Source organism: Pipistrellus hanaki (genome assembly GCF_964339955.1).
Source record: "Pipistrellus hanaki genome assembly, chromosome: X".
NCBI lineage: Eukaryota > Metazoa > Chordata > Mammalia > Chiroptera > Vespertilionidae > Pipistrellus > Pipistrellus hanaki.
In genome coordinates, this window is record NC_140524.1 from 85,850,745 (window position 1) to 85,873,488 (window position 22,744).

General features: G+C 38.4%; 1 protein-coding gene across 5 annotated transcripts in view; it reads left to right on the forward strand.

Moving 5' to 3' along the window:
- DMD (dystrophin) overlaps positions 1 to 22,744 on the forward strand; it is a 2,141,216-nt gene that overhangs the window by 2,076,576 nt on the left and 41,896 nt on the right. For all 5 annotated transcript variants that reach the window (XM_084869361.1, XM_084869360.1, XM_084869362.1 and 2 more), the window contains 6 exons: positions 1,779 to 1,890; positions 3,697 to 3,833; positions 4,532 to 4,570; positions 9,070 to 9,135; positions 10,441 to 10,506; positions 14,139 to 14,297. In XM_084869361.1, the coding sequence (XP_084725487.1) occupies positions 1,779 to 1,890; positions 3,697 to 3,833; positions 4,532 to 4,570; positions 9,070 to 9,135; positions 10,441 to 10,506; positions 14,139 to 14,297 (579 nt within the window). The remainder of the gene's footprint in view (positions 1 to 1,778; positions 1,891 to 3,696; positions 3,834 to 4,531; positions 4,571 to 9,069; positions 9,136 to 10,440; positions 10,507 to 14,138; positions 14,298 to 22,744) is intronic.

A 22,744-nucleotide genomic window follows, 5' to 3' on the forward strand; every position in this document is an offset into this window, starting at 1 on the left:
TGTGAGTGTGTGTATATATATAAAATATATATATTAGAGGCCCGGTGCATGAATTCGTGCATGGGTGGGGTCCAGCCAGACTGGCCAGGGGGAGGGGACATGGGCGGTTGTCCGACCCGTCTGCTGGTCGAACTCCTGGTTGAGGGGACAATTTGCATATTAGCCTTTTATTATATAGGATATACACTAAGTGGCCAGATTATTATACATTCAGAGATCATAATAATCTGGCCACTCAGTATATATGTCATGGGGAGGGGGGCATTAGGATTTTAGAGATGCTTAGATAGGGCATGGCTAAAAAAAAGGTTGGGAACCCCACTGTGTTAGAGGTTTCTAAAGCCTAGAGAGACAATACTGAATAGGCAGGGCTTGCAAAGGACACCTTCTTTCCCTCCTGGTTTTTGAATGTAAGAATGATGCTGTGGCAGGAGCAGGTGTGAGGAGCCATAGGGCAGAGCATTACATTCCTCCTTTTGTGAGCTCCCCTCACTAGTAAGATGCATAGGGGAAATTTTATAAAAATAAAAAAGGAACTGAAACTGGTTTGGCTCAATAGATAGAGCGTTGGCCTTCGGACTGAAAGGTCCCAAGTTCGATTCCAGTCAAGGGCATGTACATTGGTTGCGGGCACATCCCCGGAAGAGGGTGTGCAGGAGGCAGCTGGTCGATGTTTCTCTCATCGATGTTCCTGGCTCTTTATCCCTCTCCCTTCCTCTCTGTAAGAAATCAATAAAATATATTTTAAAAATATATAAATAAAAAATAAAAGAGAATGCTTTGGAAGATCTAAAGAGCATTTTCACATTCACTCCTCTTGTCCTTATCAGATTCGATTATTTTAGGAATTAGCCCTTCTCTTTCCTCCTGCCTCTCCCCTTCCCCTAAAGATGGTTGGGATCTAAAAAAGGTATCTTCCCCCCACCACCACCACCACCATTTCCCATAACTGACATAAGGAAAATGTTTATTTGAATTGGCTAAAATTCTTACCTGAGAAAGCAAAATGCAAAGAGTGTGAAACAAAGGTTACACTATTCAAAATGTACCATCTAGTATGCACACAGTATGCATTCTTTCATCTAATCCAATTTTTGTCCTTTCTTGGGACTTCACTTATCATTTGTGGGTAATGTGGTAAGGGATTGAAGAGAGACAGATAAAAGAGATTATCCAAGTAACTCTCTGAAGATGAATCATGTGAATCAATCAGAAAAATTAATTTAAAAAGATTTATTTTATTGATAATAGAAAGTTCATGTTTAATTTTCTTTTGTTTTATGAAATTGCTTTATATATATGTATACATATTTCATTGATTTCAGAGAGGAAAGGAGAGGGATAGAGAGAAACATTGATGAGAGAGAAACATCATTTGACTGGCTACCCCTTGCATGACCCCCTGGGGATTGAGCCCGCAACTAGGGCATGTGCCTGACTGGGAACTCAATGACCTTCTGGTTCATAGGTTGATGCTCAACCACTGAGCCACTCCACCAGGCCGGGCTCATCTTTATATATATATATATATATATATATATATATATATATATATATATATATATATATATATATATTTTTAAACTGCTTCAGAAAAGTTTTGTTCCCATGATGGGTAGGGGGCCTACAATACATAGATCTGTCTCTCCTGAAAGTTCTTTCAAATTCTAGTATTTGGTTTTAGAATTAAGCCAGGGTGGAAGAAGGTTTATTAAAGAATGTTCTTTGAGAATTTGATTTGAAGAAATGCATACGTGTTTGTTTTTGTTCTTTACCAGGTACAGGAGTCTGAAGCACTTTAATTATGACATCTGCCAAAGTTGCTTTTTTTCTGGTCGTGTTGCGAAAGGCCATAAAATGCACTACCCCATGGTGGAATATTGCACTCCGGTAAGCTGAATGCCTCCCTGATGTGAGTTAGTTCACCTGGGAGAAGTTTCCATTTGGGACAGTATTACTGATCCCGTGTAATGCTGTAATGTCTACATTCCCCAGATGTTCCCCAGCTAAAGTGGCTCCATATAGGAATCTCATGTCCCACGTGGAAAGAGTTCCAATTCAGGGTTCAGGTTCTGGAGAAGAGCCGCACACAAATGAAAGGACTTGAGACTTGAAGAAATTCAATTTGGCAATTTGGGGGGCCAGGCAGTAGTCCAACTCTAGAGGGAGAACTACTCCCTGCTCTGGCCCTGCCATCCCTTTTATTGAGGCTTTGGGGAAAACATCTTAGGCAAAATAAATAGAAATTTACATACCCTTAGGCAGGACATAACAGAAACTTACATGGGACAAACAAGGTGGAGGCTGCTTTAGCTAACAATGTCTCAACTAAAGGGTGAGTAGTTAGAGCAATTAAGGTTGTTGACCAGCCTTCCTGGCTTCCTGTCAACATCTCTCTTTTAGTGAAACTTATCTGTTTCCTGCAGCTCCAGATTGTGGTGCCAGGATTTACCTTACCCCTGGTGCATAGGGCAAGGGCTGGCACACATGGACTATTGTAGACACTCAACAAATACTGATGAGTGAATAAATAGGCTTTTCTTCCATTTGCATTGGCTGTAGGGAAGACATTTTCACATTTCTGCACAGCCCTAGCAGGCCTGTAGAGAGATTTTATGGTCATGGGGCATGTTGGCTTTAGGGGTATAATGTGGGTTCCCCAAAATTCATAATCTACCCCTACCTAGCAATCTTGCTCATCTCCTATCTGTTTTATATACTAACACTTGTCAAGTGAATGCTAGGTGTTTACCTTTTAAACTACTCAGTGTGAAATTGCTACTATTTTTACCCCCCTTTTAGAGATGAGGGCTCTGAGCTCCTAAGGTTAAATAATTCACCCAAAACTCCAGAATGAAGCCTTCTAAGATGTTGTTTTGGGAAAATATTAAGGGGCTAGCAGAACTTTGGAAAATCAACTGGCAGGAAGAAAAGGGCCTAGACCTGGTAGTTAGACAGATCTGGGTGTAAATCCAATGTTCCTTCAACACCAGTTGCTTCCTATTCACAGTCTGTGACTAGCAGCACTGGCTTTGCCTGCAGGCTTCCTTATTAGAAACTCAGAATGCCAAGCCCCGCCCCTGACTTTCTCAAGCAAAACCTGCCTTTCTCCAGATTTGCAGGTGATTCCCACACACTTCAATTCGAGAAGCTCCACTTTAGAGTATTTCTCTCTTCCATCATTGGAGTGATCCTCTCAGTTTTTCCATGGTCTTTCTCTCTGATTCCTTTTGCAAGATATTTGATGATGGAGAATGAACCATGCCGTGAATATATTGAGTGGGTGAAACATGGTACCCATGTGGACAGTAGTACATTTTTAAAATACCGTAGTGTGGCGAAACTTCAGGTTAACTTTTCGACTTTAAGACTTCTAGAAATTACCACTTATTGAGTAGCCCAGTAGTTGAGGTACTTCATTTATTCAGTGTAACAGCTTCTTGAGGTATATTGGCCCAATTCACAGGGGATCTGAGCCTGAGACAGGCAAATAACTTACTGTTCCAAGTTAATCCCACTAGTAAATGCCAGGCCTGGTTTCAAAACCCTGGTTTTTGTCTGATTTCAAGGCCTTTTCTCTCAACTCTTACTCTCTCCGAGATTACACACTAATGCCCTGAGTTGGAGCACTGGAGTGGCCCTTCTTATGGAGGTCTTACTTTCCCAAGTCTGATGTCAACCCAATTTCCCTTTCAGACTACATCCGGAGAAGATGTTCGTGACTTTGCCAAGGTACTAAAAAACAAATTTCGAACCAAAAGGTATTTTGCGAAGCATCCCCGAATGGGCTACCTGCCAGTGCAGACTGTCTTAGAGGGGGACAACATGGAAACGTGAGTAGTGGCAAAAGCAAAGCGGACTCTCACTTGATGTATATTCGATCTCCTTTCAGCTGAATACCTTCCTTCACTCCGAAATGCAAACAGTCTCTCCAATTTCTTTCTCTAGATTTCCTATAGATGAAAAGAGCAAACCAGGCTGATATCGGCATTTTCTGTGTCAATTGTCCCATGACAATGACCTTTCCCAAAAGTAAAACTTTATCTCACAGGGAAAGCAGCAAGCTCCAACTGCTAAATTAGCTCTCAAAGCTTTTAAGATAAGCGGGACTGTTTTCAAATGAGTGATTTCGATATTTCATTCTGATTTTCCTCCCTCACAAATCAGATGTGTGTCTCTTTGGATCTGATTGTGTGGTCATGTTGAATCACTTTTTTTTTTTCTATTTGAAAGAAGATAGAGTCACAGGAAATTCTTTCACAGTAAGCAGTAATGATTCCCATGATCAAGCTGAGGATGCTTTCACCTCACTTAAACCTTCTTCTCTCCACAACTCTGGTGGCAATCACACCACTGCTGGATTTTCTTTTAATTCACTTTGCACTTTTGTTTGGCTGTTGCTTTCCATGCTTTATCCTTAATTGGTTAGGTTTTATTTATGTTGACCTTTCAGTATTATTATTATTATTATTATTTTTTTTGAGGCTGAGTTTGCCTGTGTCTCTTCACCACCTCATTTTTTGTTTTGCAGTCCTGTTACTCTGATCAACTTCTGGCCGGTAGATTCTGCGTGAGTACTTCTGCTGAAGGGTGCTGCTGCCACCAACACATTCGCTTGCTGATTTTAAACTTTTTGTTTTGTTTTGTTTTGTTTATTTGTTTTGTTTTAAAGACACATTGATTTCCTTTGTTGCATTTTGATTTTTTTCTTCCCTTGGTAAAACTTTGAGAGTGCCATCGACCACAGATCAGGAGAATCAGACTAAGGTTTTCAGGTGCCTACCTGGTGCAATTGGAATGAGCAGAAATCCTGGCCTTGAGTTCAAAAGAACATCAGAGACATTATTGGGCTGTTAGTTGTGTTCCTGGGAGACATGTTTATATATTCAATTATAAGCAGAGAAGAGTTTTCTGATTACATAAGACCATCCTTTAGCCACGTTCCTTGAGATTCCATGCTTTAAGGCCTTCGAAAGGATGATGGTTTATTCTTCAGGACTTGTTTATAAGTGAATCATTAAATATCAGCAGAATCCATTGTATAGTGGGATGTTGAGTTGGGCTGAATAATTTCAGTAAGGTGTGCGGACTTTTTCTCATGTAATGCCATGCTAATTGACTGATATTTATATACATGAGCTCATTTTATTAACTAAACTCATTTTGCTCTTCTCTCCTAAATATTCAGCTCATAAGCAGAAAAGTGTACTGCAGTCTTTATTACTAGTGGCATGTATTAATAATACTAATATTAGGTACCAACAGCTAATTGATTTATCTCAGAGTTTATAATGGTAGAAAATTCATTTTGGGGGTCTGTGATTTATGTATTAGCAAACAGTGTGCATGTTTTAAAATCGTGTGGGGCTTTTTTGATATCTCAAAGTGTAGTTTATTAAAATATGTACTTAAAGTCAGACAGCTCTATTATATATAAGGGGTAAATGACCAATTTGGAAGACAGGCTTGTGTAAGAATTCAATTTATTTTTATTGAGTCTTTTTTATTGTTCCACCATGTAATTTAATTTAAAGTAGATCCTTTTTTAAAATCCTGTAGTGATAAATGCAAACAATTAATTGAAGTTTATTTTAGGTCTTTATTGGCCTATAGGAAGTGTAAGGCATCTTTTTTTTTTTTAAGCTGCATTATTATTCCCCTTAATTTTGAGATATGGGAGCTATAAATAGTGAACTACCTGGTTTCCTTAATCATCAAGGGTAAACAACTTGGGGAGATTTAATTATGTTCCTTGTTATTGGTAATTGTTCCCTCTAACCCAGGTAGTCTACTTGTTTATAGAAGTAAGAAGCTTTTAAAAAATTGATATGCTGAAATTCTCAGCCTGATTGGATCCTGATAAACAAATGAATTTACTCTGGGTTGGAATAAGTTTTAACCAGTTAAAAAATCCAAAAGATAAATAGGCTAAAGAATAATTTTTTAAAAAATGAATGGATAGAGATAGTATAAAATAATAAGCGAAGAGTAACTAATAGTTCCTTGAAAGAAGAAAAAATGTTTATTTAATATGTACACTCTTGAGAAAACACGATGTCAATGAGCTTTTGGTGTGACTGATTTTAACTACAGGGTTTTTGTTTTAAACTTTTAAGAACTTTAAAATGAATAACAGCCTCTATTAAAATGTCTTCTCAGACAACTAAAACATACCCTCCTCCTATCTTCTTATAAAAGTTTACTAGATTATTCAGAAATAGTAGGAAATTCCAATTTTAAAGAAGAAAATAAACCCAGCAGACTAAAGTTCCTGGTTTCTTTAACACCAGTCATCTTTTTAAGGTCCTTCTTCATAGGATTATATAATTTCTAAAATATACTGTAAAGCTCTTCTATTCAAGCAGAAGAGCCAGGTCCTAAGGTGTCTTACTTTGCAAGAATTCTATCTGATGTTAACAAATCCTATGATGATGGAGCATTTAATCCATTTACTATGGATCACAGAGTTTGAAACTTTATTGAGGTACAGATCTTTCCTTTTTCCTTTGACAAAAACCTTTATTTACCTATATCTGTCTTATCATTTAAAACTAAATCTAGTGTAAATATTTTACATTGTTTTCCCACAAATGAGACAGTCAGTAATATTCTTGGAGCTATTCTCCTTTGAAACCTAAATGAATGAAAACCTAGTGGAATTTTTCAAAAGAGAAGGTGGTAGTGGGTAGACTAGAATTGGCCATTAACTATATTTAAAAAATAAACCTTCTGTGTACATTGTTTTGTATTTAGGAAGTGGGAAGGGAGAAGGGTATTCTTACTTTCCCTTCGAAAAGTGTTTTAGAGAGCCTTGCATTCATAGTTTTGCTTCTGTACTAAGAGGTTTTGTACTTTTACTAATTCTTGGTTTTTAAGTGCTTGTTTTCTGACCAGTACTCCCTTTTGGCTAATTTTCTAACTTAAAAAGTATCTTCTTTACTATATATATATATATATATATATATATATATATATATATATATATATATATATTTAGATTTCTGGTTATTATGAGTTCTTGTGCTTACGCATGCTGTGTTAGGTGCTGTGTGCATTAATAAGAAAAATAACATGGAATTATCCTCAAGGCTAAGACTTAAAGCTCTGCATAAGATTTTCTGTATGAGATTTTATTAAAGTGTTTTGGGTTTTCTTGTTATAGTTATGCTTCAAGGTCTCAGGTTTTTCTTCTATATATTACTAGGGTAGCAACTATTATAAGGGAAAACATTAAATATTTTTTTTATGATAGTAGGCTTTTAGCTCATAATAAGTGTATAATTGAAAGACTGTTCTGTTCCATAGATAGGGCTTATAAGCCAAATAATCAAAGTACTAAATTATCTTTACTTGCAGTAAATATTTCAAAACAAACCTCAGCATTTTCTTAATTATGGGCTGCTCCAGGGTTCTAAGAAATTACCAGATTAACTCTCTAAAACTAAAGTAAAGATTCACCTGGAAATCTTTGGATATGTCTAGTAATTTGGGTAGTTAACATTCTATTTCCTCGGGATAGTTTAAATGTCTTTATAATTCATTCCACCTGTGGTTACGGTGACTTGACTTAGACAACACTGATTTCTTAAAAAAGATATTTATCAGAGGAGACATCAGTTCCCCAGTGATTTGCTGTAGTGTGTTGTAATAATTTTATGATTGTGTGTTGTTGTTTTTTTTAAGAAAGATGGATTTCTAACATATTTCCTATGTAAGCCTAGATGACTACATGTTTTTCTTTTTTTATGTAAGAAAGAAAACAAAAACCTCTTAGTGTTTCTACCAAGTCCTTGATTGCTACTTGGACATTGGACTATACCAGTTCTAACAGAATAGATTACTGCTGACTTTTAGATTCATGCCTTTACCTAAGGGCTTTCTGTGTTAGGAGAAAAATAGAAGAGACCTTTTGTACTATCCCAATTAAAACAAAAAGCATAAGCCCAAACTGATTTTCAAAATAGATGGATGCTTTTCCTAAGGTACTATACCAGTGGTCGGCAAACTCATGAGTCAACGGAACCAAATATTAACAGTACAACAATTGAAATTTCTTTAGAGAGCCAAATTTTTAACTTAAACTTCTTCTAATGCCACATCTTCAAAATAGACTGGCCCAAGCCATGATATTTTGTGGAAGAGCCACACTCAAAGGGCCAAAGAGCTGCATGTGGCTCACGAGCCACAGTTTGCCGACCATGGTACTATACCAACTTCAGTAATCATTAATAGATTAAATGCGAAAGAATGGAAAAAATATTAACCCCGCCAAAATTCTAGTCTGTGGACCCAAAGATAAGGTTTTTATGCCCCAAAAGTATATACACTAATTCCTGCTAATTAATTCCTCCCTCTTGTTTTCCCCTCTGAATATTAGCACACCGTATCCCTAATGAGAAATATTTTTAATATTGTGACATTATATGGAATTTAGTCATTCTTTCTAAAAAGCATTACAATATAACTCTGGGTCATTCACTTTTATTATCTGAAATAGTAATATATACCTGCTGCTAAATTGGTAGATGTATCCCTTCCTTAAAAAATTACACAGACCAAGGTTTCTTGATATGTGGAATCTTAAGAAGTCATGGACTGCAGTGGCCTCTTTAGAACTAAAATTGTTGACTGTGAATCTAGGCAAACATACAGTTTCCATTCAATAAAAGAAATGATATAATAAATGGCACAGATGTAGACTTGAAAATTTAAAACCACATGGTGCTAAAACAATTTCAGAACTGTAGGACACAAGACATTACAAGATAGGATAAAATATCACACAGAGATTGGTTACCTCAACTTTTTCTATAATTGAAACTTTCCACAGAAGTTTTTGATATCTTTCTATGGCTTTTGATAAAAGCAGAAGTATGAGAAATCCTCTCTCCAACCTGAATTTAAAATATTGGATGATATGTAAGCTACAGGAACAACTAAATGTGTACATTATCCATAGAATTAGAATAAAAGCATTCTAGGCCATGTATATAACATAATTGTGTGGTGGGTTTTCTTTTCTCTATTATAGGATGGTATCTATGACTAATCACATTTTCTGCCTTATAGGCCTGCCTCGTCCCCTCAACTTTCACACGATGATACTCATTCACGCATTGAACATTATGCTAGCAGGTATGAGACTAGTTGAATGCCAGGCAAATATTGATTAAAGTAACTAACCAAGGAAAGCTAACCGATAATAATTTTAAACGAATCTTTTCTTTTTTCCCCCCAAACTTGTCTGATTTCTACTAATCAACCTGCCCTCTAACGTGCATGCCATTTCACTGCATGTGGGTTTTGGACAATAATAAGAGCATTAGTCCAGAACGATCTCCCTGAACCCCAGCCTTTAAATATTTCTGATAGCTTTGTTATGTTTTGCATAGTGAGCACGTTTAATAAATTGGCCTAGAAACCATATAGCCTTTTTAGAAAACTGCTAGACCAGACATAAGTATGTGAAGAAATGATACTGTGTTACACAGAGAATATGAAAGCATTGGCTTTCCATTTGTGTGTTTATTTTACATAATATGCTGTAAATAAGAGAATAATTGATTTGCCTTCTCTTTGGACTTTTCTGTCTTACCTTCTTTGTGTTTGAGATCATTTTATACCTAAAAACTGAATTGCTAATTGTAAATACCTTATGATTGTTAAATAAATCTGGAAGAGTTTGGTTAACTTTTTGTTGTATAAAAACCTTTTTATTGTCTGAGGTGAATGAGGTGTTTTTTTTTTAATATATATATATTTTTATTGATTTCAATCAAGGAAGGGAGAGGGAGAGAGGAATAGAAACATCAATGATGAGAGAGAATCATTGATTGGCTGCCTCCCCACTGGGGACGGAGCCCGTAATTGAGCATGTACCCTGACCGGGAATCAAACCATGACCTCCTGGTTCATAGGTTGATGCTCAACCACTGGGCCACTCTGAATGGGCTGAGGTGAAGGAGGTTTTTAAAGGTAAAAATTGGTAGCAGAAGGTGTGTAGAGCACTTACTGTGAATCCATCCTTTATCGGTATTCTCACTGCTGACCATGTCTGTCATCAGTGGGAAACTTTAATGATCTTAAAAAACAAGGGGTAGTGTAAGGATACGGAGTATATTTGTTGTTAGGGGGAGCTTTCTTGTGAAAACCAAGGCTTGTTCTCAGTGAAAGGAAGATTGACCTGTGAAGGAGAAAAGAAAAACAAAATACACCTTCCTTCCCTTATAATTTATAGCATAAATGTAAAGCTACTAACCAGCTGTGGTCTACCACTCACTGCCTCAAATGGTTCGGCCAACACACACGTCCTTTAATTTGAAGGATTCCTTTCCCCTCTTGACGTGATTTATCTGTTAGTTTTCAGGAATGTTCGATTAGGTCTTGAATAGATTCTAAGAAGTCACATAAGTTTTAATGAGCTTTTACGTTTTTTATCAGGCTAGCAGAAATGGAAAACAGCAATGGATCTTATCTAAATGATAGCATCTCTCCTAATGAGAGCATGTAAGTATCCCGTCTCTTTTTACAAAATGTTCCTGAAGATGAAATTGCTTTGAGGGAGGTAGAAGTAGGATAGCTCAGAAGATAGAAATTAGCATTATATACATTTGATCTTTTAAGGAGCCCTTCGTTTACTTTTTTTCCCCTTAACTCTTAACCTGATATGGAATGAGCTCATCCTAACTGTGGCATTATTGGTATTCCAGAATAGCCAAAACCGTTTGCCTTATTCTTATTTAATTCCATATTACCACAAATTGCAGAGTCCCCAAATAGTTAAACTATATTAAATACTTGATCTTTGACCAGACCTGCCCGATATTTAAATCTATTGGGTAGTAATTTTTAAAAAATATTTTTTCATTGATTTCAGACAGGAAGGGAGGGGGTAGAGAGATAGAAATATCAGCGATGAGAGAGAATCATTGATTGACTGCCTCCCTCATGCTCCCTACTGGGGATTGAGCCTGCAACCTGGTCATGTGCCCTTGATTGGAATCAAACATGGGACCTTTCAGTCCGCAGGCCAACAGTCTATCCACTGAGCCAAACCAGCTAGGGCAATTGGGTAGTAGTAATTTAAAATATATATATATATATATATATATATATATATATATATATATATATATTATTGATATTTTACAGAGAGGAAGAGAGAGAGGGATAGAAAGTTAGAAACATCGATGAGAGAGAAACATTGATCAGCTGCCTCTAGCACACCTTCTACTGGGGATGTGCCCGCAACCAAGGTACATGCCCTTGACTGGAATCGAACCCGGGACCTTTCAGTCCATAGGCTGACGCTCTATCCACTGAGCCAAACCAGTTTCAGCTGGGTAGTAGTAATTTTTAAAGTGATGGCTAGGTAGTATGTTCTCCACTCATAGGGAAGTGGAGACAATCTCGCAGTCGTATTGGTATTCCCATATGGTAGGTTAGTTGTGCATTTTTCTGCAGAGATCCGAAGCAGTAGGGTTTTGTGATTTAGCATCTTCACCAGCTAAAATAAAGGAAGGCAATCTTGTCAAGGGTTTTAGAAGAGGAAGTACATATTCCGGTCACAGGTTTTTAGTGGAATGATAAACGAGGCCTGACAAACTTAAGGAAGGAGAAAGAGTGATGTTAGAAGTGTCAGGGAGCAGATCTCTGACAGCCAAACGGAGGCTTCCTTATAGAGCAGGGGAAGCATTCACACTATGGAGCCCAGAGGAATATCTCCATGAACCAAGGGCCTGCAGTGGCGGGAGTAGATTAAGAAACTAGTAGGAGGGGGAAATAAAGTTCTGCTAACTGACTAGATAATTTAGAGAGAAGAAATCTGGTCAAAATACAACAGTGTTTTTAGTTTGAGAACTAACGGATATTGCACCAGTTTGTCATGGGAAATCTAGACAGAGGGATGAGTGGTAAATTTGTCATAGGTAGTGGATATGGCAACACAAAGTTCTACTCAGATGAGAAAAGGCTGAGGGAAATAACATTAAAGGGGCACTTATGCATTACTGGTTATTGAAGACATAGAAATAAATCACCTCATCTGATACATACAGGCAATTAAGGTACTAATAGAGCCAAGTCAGTACTCAACCAATTGTGTATGATTTACTTACAACAATAGAAAACAAAACAAAACCTTTCCCCCAAACGTAACTCTGGTGCATTCTCTTTCTTAGTTATGGGGGAAAGTGTTAATATATAAAGTACTTTGACAGGAATATATGTGTCCAAAGTGTAAACAACCGGAGTTATTTGCTTCTCCTGGTCAGTGATTTTAATATTAGAAGCTCTAGCACATTTAATTCAAGTTGTATCTGTATGATAATGGCTGCCATTAATTGAGGGCTTAAGAGAGCAGTAAGAGAAGTTTAATTGTAACCATTTTTTAATATGTTTCTATTGATTTCAGAGAGAGAAAGGGAGAAGGGAGAGAGAGAGAGAGAAACAACAAGGATGAGAAGGAATCATTGATTGGCTACCTCCTGGACGCCCCTCACTGAGGAAGGAGCCTGCAACCCTGGCATGTGCCCTGACCGGGAATCAACCATGACCTCCTGGTTCATAGGTTGATGCTCAACCACTGGGCCACATTGGCTGGGCTAATTATAACTACTAGTTGTAATTAAACATGATAAGGTTTAGCAATAAAATGTCAGAATTTGGGAAGAGATAAATTAGTCAGGCAGTAAAACTGCTCTTGTTTTATTTTTAAATGAAAAGCTTTAGTTCATTCTGAGGACATACAATCCATTTGATTCACTTTTGAATGGTAAAATCATGGTATTTTAGGGGATGGTCTGTAGAATTGGTTTAGAGGATTGTTTGGCTTCTTAAGTATTTTTTTAAATAACCAATGATTACTTTTAGTCAACATTTCACTTCTCAACCAATTCCCTGGCTAGATGGACCAAAATATAAATCAGGGGGATTTTTTTTTCCCATAAAATATCTGAACTTTTTTTCAACTCAGAAGATACGGCAATGAGAAAAGAAAATTAAATGGGTGTGGAGAGAGGACTATGAGCCTATATCTTAATGGTAGTTAGCTAAGCAGAGCGTTAGCCTCTCATTAGAACAGGGTGCAGTTCTTATAACATGGGGATGCACAGGCTTTTCAGGAGCTGGGAGCAATGCAATCAGAAAATACTTTTTTCTTTTCTTTTCTGTGTAGCAGAGCTTCGTTTAAAGATTACAGCTGCCTCTCAAAATATAAGCCTTTTGCCTCTTTGTTCCCCAAGATTAGCTGTTCTAAAGAATGAATCCAGTTTTCTTTTAGCCACTTCAATGGCCTTTTTCTTCCAAATTTTGTTTTTTTATCTAAATAATAATTGAACGAAACAATCATTTATCTACAGTTTCCTTATTGTTACTTTTCAGCCTCTGTGGTTTTTATAAGTTGAAACTGGCTTACTAAAGTGACATTTTTTGGTTACATTGCCTTCCATTAGACAAAATATTTACTCATTATTTTTATTTTTAAATATATTTTTATTGTTGATTTCAGAGAGAAAAAGAGAAGGAGAGAGATAGAAGCATCAATGATGAGAGAATCATTGATCGGATGCCTCCCACACACCCCCCACTGGGGATGGAGCCTGCAAACTGGGCATGTGCCCTGACTGAGAATCAAACTATGACCTCCTGGTTCATTGGTCAATGCTCAACTGAGCCACTCCAGCTGGGCTTTACTCGTATTATTTTAAAGGCATCAGGTTTTTTTTTGTTGTTGTTGTTTTCTTTTTGTTTTTTTTCTGGTCAGTATCAAAAATAATGTGGGTTAGTGAACAGATTACCCTGATATGCTTGGTAAAAACAGTATACAGCCATTATTCTATTTTCTATTATTTATTACCTATTGGTTAAACTATCAACATAGAGTCCCAATATTTCTATAATTCTGCCATGAATCTAGCCATATAAATAGGCCAATCAAATCCAATTGAAAATAAGAAAAACACTCGAATTGTCACCCGCAGAATGGTAGACCACAGCCTCAGCAGTATCAGAATGGAACAAGGGTCTAATTAATTGTTAAGAGCAAATAAGTGTTTTTATTTTTAAATCCACACCTGAGTCCCTGATCCCCAACATAAGTAAGTGGGGGAAAAACCAAAACCTTTGATTTTATTTTCCAGAGATGATGAACATTTGTTAATCCAGCATTACTGCCAAAGTTTGAACCAGGACTCCCCCCTGAGCCAGCCTCGTAGTCCTGCCCAGATCTTGATTTCCTTAGAGAGTGAGGAAAGAGGGGAGCTAGAGAGAATCCTAGCAGATCTTGAGGAAGAAAACAGGTGAGTTTTCTTTCTAGCTTTGTCATTGGTATGCAGAGTGCATACGCTTGCACACATAGAAAAGTGCCAGGAATCTTCACTTAGAGTCGTTCTATGTCTAATTGTTTTCTCCAATAATCTGTTTAGCTCCTTGTATAGATTCTCTCTTTTTTTTTTAATCGGAAAGAAGAAAATGAATGCAGTAGTATAATTAAGAATTCATATTTTAGGTGGGAAAGGAATGAACACCGGTGGTGGTATTTGATTTGCTGCATGTGTTTTAGAGGCTTTGATTTTCTGTGTGAGAACAGAATTGAAGAACAAAGCAGGTCATTTAATTTTATGATTATGATTTGTACATGTCTTTGGCCATATTACCTCTCTCAAAGCATTTAAGAAAATAGGTTCGTTGGCTTGGTCATGCTTGGGAACAAATTAGTTCATCTCATTTCTCATCATCAAACGCAGTCATCATTGATGCTCACCGTTATAGAAGGTTAGGGGGTTGTTTCCAGCTGTCAGGCATCACCTGCAAAAGATGTTCATGTAAAAATAGTCGTAATTGCAGAAATAAAAGACTAAAGAAAATTCACAATGACTGCAGCTAGGATAAAGATATCAAAATCCAGGATATTGTGTGGTATCAGGATAATGCAAATCATTGGGCTTTTACTTTTGTATTACACATATGTCACAGGACCCTTGGGGATGAAAGACATTTTTTGCGCATGATCACTTCTAATTCAGCGTGCTGTCTTTAGACAAATGCCACCAGGCAAGTCTATAAAGGAGCACTTGCTCAAATCTGTGGGACTTGAGTACTTTCATCTCCTTGGTTTAGCCCAGGGCACCAAGACTTCTTAATCCTGGAACACAGTGTATCTGAGAACCAGCGCCCTTGGAGTATGTCACCTCAGGATGAAAAAAAGCAAACTGCCATTCATCTAATGCTTTCAGCTGCCACTTCCCTGTTTCTAGCTCTTAATACCCTTGACCTATGGCCAGAGCTCCTTTATCTGGTCTTTTCCGGTCGACTCCCCTTTAGTCTCTTTCCCGCTCCTCCAATTAATCCTCCATACTGCCTCTAGTTATACATCTTTCCAGAACCAAGATTCATGATGGCATTCTTCCGGCACTGGATTTCGGGGGTGGGGGGGCGTGGAGGGGGGGGGGAATCTGGCTTCTCAGCTGGGCATTTAAAACCTTCCACAAATTTCTCTTCACCTGCTATTACAGCTTCATCTTTTTTTGTACCTATGTTCCAGCCATTCTGTTGTAGTTACTGTTTGAATGTAACCTGCTCTCATCCACTCTCTGGTTCAAGCTCAAGCTTACTTCTCACTTTATCTGCTAACCACCATTCCTTCACTGCCATGGCTGATGAAGGAGTTCTACCCATTCTCTATGACCTTCCTCAAAATAATTTCCTCTTGGAGCCCTGTACCACCTTTGCATTCGGAAGTTATCTTTTAAAATATATATATGTTGATTTCAGAGAGGAAGGGAGAGGGAGAGAGAGAGTGAAAAATCAATGATAAGAGACAATCACTGATCACCTGCCTCCTGCATGCCCCACACTGGGAATGGAGCCCACAACCTGGGCATGTGCGCTGACCGGGAATCAAACCAGTGACCTCCTGGCTCATAGGTCAATGCTCAATCACTGAGCCTAATCTATCTTTTGTCTAGAGTCTCAGTTTGCCTTTTTAGCAGTTATTCCCAATGTCTCCCTCTAATGTGATGGCAAATGCCCTTGGGGCAAGGAGTGTGTGTGTGTGTGTGTGTGTGTGTGTGTGTGTGTGTGTGTATCTTCTTAATGTCCCCTATAGTTCCTACCACAGTGTGAATGTTCAGTACATATTCAGGAAATATTCGGTAAAACCTAAATTAAGAATACAGCATGTCTGTCACACAAGTACCAGGAGGTTATCCTGAACATTTTGTTAGTTTTAGTGGTAACATTATTTTTGGCTTCATTTGCAAGACTGGTTAGTTAAAATATTTCCCTCTACTTTATTGAAGATCATCATTAGTACCCAATTATGTTAAATCTTTAATATGTTAGGGGTCAAAGTTAAATAGGGGTAAAACGTTAGGACTAGAGTTATAAATAGAATTTGATGTTACCCAGGAATAAAAATATTTTTGAACTAGATAATGGTTGCCATTGTACAGTGTATTTTTGTATTGAAACCGGACAATCAATGGGCCTGGGCTGCCTGTCACTACTTGAGCCAATTCAGCAGAGTCAGGGTGGAATCATATGAGCATTTATTCCAATAATGCAGGCATATGGGAGAGTAGCAGGTCATCCATGAAAATCTGCTCTGCACTCCCCCATAAGCCAGCTGCTTATACTGGGTAGGACTAGGATTACAGGAACGGGAAAGTAGGCTATATGGGCTGGAAAGGGACAAGGTTGTTAATCTTTTCATGCTAATAGGCAGTTCATAAATGAGAATGGACCGCACTCCAAGGTTGACTCCTAGTTCCAAGGTTGACTCTCAGATCCCGGGGAAATACCTCCCAGCCACGCTAGAATGTCCTTTCTTTAACCAGAACAAGGCAATCACGGTTAACAGAGCATGATTAATATTTCCCATAACCATAGCTAGTCCCCAGTATTCTATTTTTGTCCCTAACAGTATCACATTGGTCAAGAGGTCTGTCTTGTTTGCTGTTAGCATACTTTCCTTCCATACCATGACAACCGGGCCAAGAGAGTTGATAGAGTACCAATAACTATCATCATTTATATATAATCTCATCATTTCCAGAGCACTTTAATCTATTTTGGGTCATTTAATCTTCCTAAAAGCTCTTTAAAGAGGACAGATGGGAAAATGCAGGTTCAGAGAGGTTTAAATGTGTCAACCCAGATTTCACAATCAGCCACTGACAGAACCAAGTTCAAATCCAGATTTTCTGACTCAAAATAGCCAGCTCTACCTTGCACCAGAGAATATTCTCAGGAATATACCTTAATTTGAGGGAATATTTTAAAGGACTAGACATGATAAAATAACTTCATCTACTTGTGGTACCACTGGTAACCACTTTTATCTGAAAGATATCCAAGACCATTCCCCAAGAATGGGATGGTTTATTCTTTGAAAGAAAAAAATAAAAGATATACTAAAAGCTGCTTAGAGGTCCAAAATGAAACATCTAATGAAGTATTGATGCAAGTTATTCTAAGTTATCTTGACCTTCATGTAAAGGTCAGTATAAGTTTTCTTCTTTTTCCCTCTACTTTGCCATGTTTTCATTTCCTACTAAATCCCAAAGAAATGTGTCTGTAGAGCTCCCCAGAAAATATCCCAACTGGTTTCCTTTTCTCTGTCCTCTCCTATTTTCTTTCTTTCTTTCTTTCTTTCTTTCTTTCTTTCTTTCTTTCTTTCTTTCTTTCTTTCTCTTGGTTTAGATCTGCTCTTTACTATTTTATTTTTAATTTTTTCTTTATTCATTAAGATATTACATATGTCATTATCTATTTTCTTGCATTTCTACTCAAAGAGGTTCAGAACCATAGCTTAGCCTTCATGATCCTTGAATTCAGCTTTAAATTCACCATTTCCTATCTTTCCTCTGAGCGATCCCAGGAGGTCATTAGATGACCTCTCTCAGTGCCTGCCTAGCTGGATGTATTTTCCAAGTCAAATTGTCTACATAATTGGACCAATACAAGCATACTTTCAGAGAAATGGAAAAGGATACTTAAAATTGAGATTGTCCCATATTCTTTGGACATATGCTTGCTAATTCTGTTGTCTTTTGTGTTCCTTTATTCTGTAGCTATGACATCTCGAAATGCCAGTTGGCAAAGGAAAAAGGCTTGGAGATCCCTATTCCTGACTATATATGTTACTGAATTCTGTTATTGTTATTCATGACTCCCCCCCCCCCCTTTCAATTCCCTTGGAAAACAGAGAATGGTTATTTAAAAATGTCTCAGGGATGTCATTAGAATTTTGTTTCTCCTGGTTGTTGCACATATCAATAAATATTGTTGAATAAATTAATTAATTAATAAATTGACATGAAACTGAATTTACTTATTTTTTTATTTTTTTATTTTTTTAAGGAGGGCAATTTTTTTGGTGATAATCTTCACCCGAGGATATTTTTCCCATTGATTTTTAGAGAGTGGAAGTGAGGGAGAGAGACACAGAGAGACACAGAAAGAAAAACATTGATGTAAGACACATCAATTGTTTGCCTCCTGCCCACCCCTGACTAGGGCTGGGGATTGAGCCTGCAACCGAGCTATGTGCCCTTGACTGGAATTGAACCCTAGGCCCTACAGACCATGAGCTAATGCACTATCCACTGAGCCAAACTGGCTAGGGCAGCTGAATTTATTTTCATTGTAGCACTCATGCATATACTTTGGACTAAAATTGTTTTTAAAACCTCATTTCATAGAGAAAAGCCTTTCAAAAGCTTTTCTTCTGCTTCCTTTTCAAAATACTCCCCCTTTCCAAAATTCCTTGATTAGTGCCAAGCAGTGCTTTGTCATAGATTTAGAATGTTAAAAATCCATTTCCCGAATTTTGGGCCCTTTATGTCTCCCCCACAGGCATTCTCTGATTCATGGTTTATGCCACAAAAATAAGGTGAAAACTCTGAGCAAAGCTACATCTGACTCTGAATTTTCTCAATAGTGTCTGTCATAAATTTGCTAGCTAGTGCCTTATACAGTCCTTAATGTTTCAGTCTGCATAATGTATCTCCCTCATAGCACAGATATTTCAGATTCACATTTATTTGGATATGGAGAATGTGTTTCATTGTGTTTCCTTAACATTACATACTCAAAGTTTGCTTCCCACCCCCTCTCCCCGCATATATTAAAGCCTGCAATATCTTTCCTTAAATCTGCAGTGTCAAATTCTGCCTTTTTCTCTGCACTGTCTAAATGAACCAAGACTTGCTCTGAAACTCTAGGCATGACCTTAGCCATGGAAAAGGTAGCCTTTATGAGAGACAAACGTGGATTGTCATTCTGCATGGCAAATTGATTAGATTATTCTCCAGTTTTAAAGGGGGGGCAACCTGATTCACTGTGAAGTCTGAAGTTAATGTCAGTAGATGTTACAGGACAACAGGAAATCCTGTGGATTTTTAGAACCTACTCAGTACCTTTTTGTTGGGCGACCAGATGTTATTCAGCCCAAATTTGAATTTTTTCTTGCTCCTTTCATCCCCCCAATGATGATGCAACAGTGTATATTCGAAAGAAATTTAGCTTGATTACTAATACCACTGAATTAAACTCACTGGAAATCATAATCCTGTTGCTCTACCTTGTTTATGATGCCATGTCTTTAGACCCGGGGCTGGTAGTGTCCAGTATTGACAGCTTCAGGATGTCTTTATTCCATGTTGCTTTTTGTGAGTCTCCAAGATGGTGACAAGATAGCCAAGAGCTGTGGTCGGCAAACTGCGGCTCGCGAGCCACATGCGGCTCTTTGGCTTCTTGAGTGTGTTTCTTCCACAAAATACCCTGGCCTGGGCGAGTCTGTTTTGAAGAAATGGCGTTAGAAGGTTAAGTTTAAAAAATGTGGCTCTCAAAAGAAATTTCCATCGTTTTACTGTTGATATTCTGCTCTGTTGACTAATGAGTTTGCCAACCACTGGCCTAGAGGAAGGGAAGCTGAAGGGGGTCAGTAGTGGGCATTCCAAGCAGAGGAAGCTGCAGGCAAGGAACAGCAGAGAGTGTTTGGGAAGCTGCAAGCAGTTGTGTTACTTGTGATAGGGGCATTTTCCTAACAAGGCAACAAAATGGAAGAGATGAGGATGGGCAGCCGGGCAAGGCCAGATCAGGAGGGCATGATACCATGCTAAGAAGTTGGTGCCTTCTCACGTAGCCCAGGGAGCCACTCAAGGGTTTCAGCCAGGAGTGCTGCTGTTACAGTTTTACTTATGTACATCCCTCAGGCAGCTGTTTGGAGAGCGACTTTGAGAAGGGTAATATTGACAAGTAAATCAAAATGGGAGGTAGTGTGGAATCACAGGCAAGAGATGATTAGGGCCTAAAGTAAAGGAGATGGGGAAGATAGGCTGAATCTGAGAAATATTTCACAGGAATATTTGGTGGTTTGGTGGTTCTGGGGAGGGAAAGGAATGAGTCCCAGTTCTGGTGGACAAGTGGCAAGATGATGGTTGGTTGCAGCGTGGACTGACAGTTCAGGAGGGGTCTCAGCAGATCCATTCTTTCTTTATGTTTATATCAACACAAATTTACAGTATTTATATTGGTCCTTCAAGAGTCTAGTAGCTGGAAGATGGTGAATGGGGTATGGAAGATGTTGAGTTTGAGGCGCTGGTGACATACTCACGTGTAAATGTCTGACAGTGAGAAAAGGAACTTTGAAGTTTGCAGGAGAAAGAGCCTAAGAGAGAACCAAGATGGCAGCCTAGGTAAGCACCTAAACTGCCACCTCGCATAATAACTAAAATCAGAACAAACATTATCCAAAAACACATGAAGTTTGCAGGAGAGGTGTGGGTCAAAGATATTAATTAGAACTATGAGTACCAGCTCACAATGGTAGTTGATACCATGAGGGTAAATTTATCTAGACAGGGATTGTGTGGTTGAAGAACATTGGGCTTCGTAGAATTCTGGAAGATGTGAACATTAAAATGTTCACTTCATGACTTTGATTATATATATATATATAAAAGTCTAAGGGACCCTCTAACCAGTAGCTGTAATGCATACTGACCACCAGGGGGGCAGATTCTCAATGCAGGAGTTGCCAAGCTTCGGTGACTTCTCAGCTGTGGTTCTCTGGTGACACACCGGGAACAAGAGAGGAAGGAGCATGATTCCAGGATGTGTCACCTGAGAATGATCCTCTTGCAATCTAGGACCCCTCAGGGGATGTTAGAGAGCCGATTTTGGCCCAACCCCGCAAGCCAGGCTAAGGGACCCCACCAGTGCACAAATCTGACCAGGCCATTAGTATGCAATAACCACCTCTAAAGGTTTGAAAAGACATGTAGAGAAAAGTGTGTCTTTCTCCAACTGTTTGCCCTGGATATGGTGTTCCCAGCTCTGTAGGCTGTTCCCTTTATTGGTTTTTGTTTACCCTTTCAAAGATCTTGTCTACATATGCAAATATATGCAAGTATATTTGTGGTTGTTGGGATTATTTCACACAATGTTGTGTAGTGTTCAATCAGGTATTCTCTTTTTACTTAAGGACCCCTTAGTACTTTTCTCATGCTGGAAGAAGATGTCAGAATAGGGGAAGAAAGCTTGGGAATGATAGGGGCATTTTCCTAGAGGAGGTGGGAGGGAGAGGGATTAAGGGCACAAGTGCACAGCAAAAGGCATGGCCGTGAATGAGAGAAGGGCTGCCCCTGAAGACAAAGTGATAGGTGAGGATCTTAGGATAAGGAATGGAGGTGGGAAGGATAACGGAGTGAATGTTAAATGTCCAGTAGATGTCAGTGGTAATTAGTAAAGACTAATTCCCATAGCTAGTATATACTTTTTTAAGTTGGACTGGTGGGGAAAGAGTGGTATCCAAGAAATTGAATGAAACTAGGCCTTCCTGTCACTTGGCAATATGAGCCCCAAAAACAAAGGGCTGCAGAGTCTTTTTAGATAAGGGGGTTCATTTTCTGACATAAATCGGATAGCCAAGATCTTTTATAGCAAAAGAAGCTATCTACCATATGAAGAGAAGCTGAAAGGCATACACACTGCATTTAATAGCTATGCCAGAGTCAACCGTCTCAGCTCCATTCAGGCAGGGAGAACAGGTGCATGGTGTGGGGCATCAGGATTGCAAGGTTCAGTTTCTATCTAACTAGTCCAATAACTCAGTTTCCTTCACTTTATCTAGACTTCATCAAAGCCCAAGGGAACCAATTTATGCTATCCAATTTGTGGAAGTAAATGGATAACCCAGAATGACAATTTTATTTCTCACTTTATCCTAATTCTCTCTCTTTGAAACTGTCTTGTTATATTTAATACTAGTATACTAATGTTGCCTTAAACCTTTTTATGGAACAGCATGGGGTTTAAGTATAAATCCTACATCTATTAAAATGGGAAATTATATTTTTTTTAGAGACTAGAGTTGTTACTCCATTCCAGAGTCCTAAATCTTTCGTGTGTGTGTGTGTGTGTGTGTGTGTGTGTGTGTGTGTGTGTGTAATAGCTTTCAGAGAGGAAGGGAAAGGGGGAAAGAGAAAAAAACATGAATAATGAGAGAATCATTGATCGTCTGCCTCCTGCACACCCCACACTGGGGATCGAGCCCGCAACCCAGGCATGTGCCCTGACTGGAAATCAAACTGTAACCCCTTGGTTTATGGGTCAACACTCAACCACCGAGCCAGCATGCTAGCTGTGCAGGGTTCTGTATCTTAGAAATAAGAATAAAAATCAGATTTTTGTTTGGTGATCTTAGATTCTTGGCATAAGAAACTGGATAGTCATGAGGACT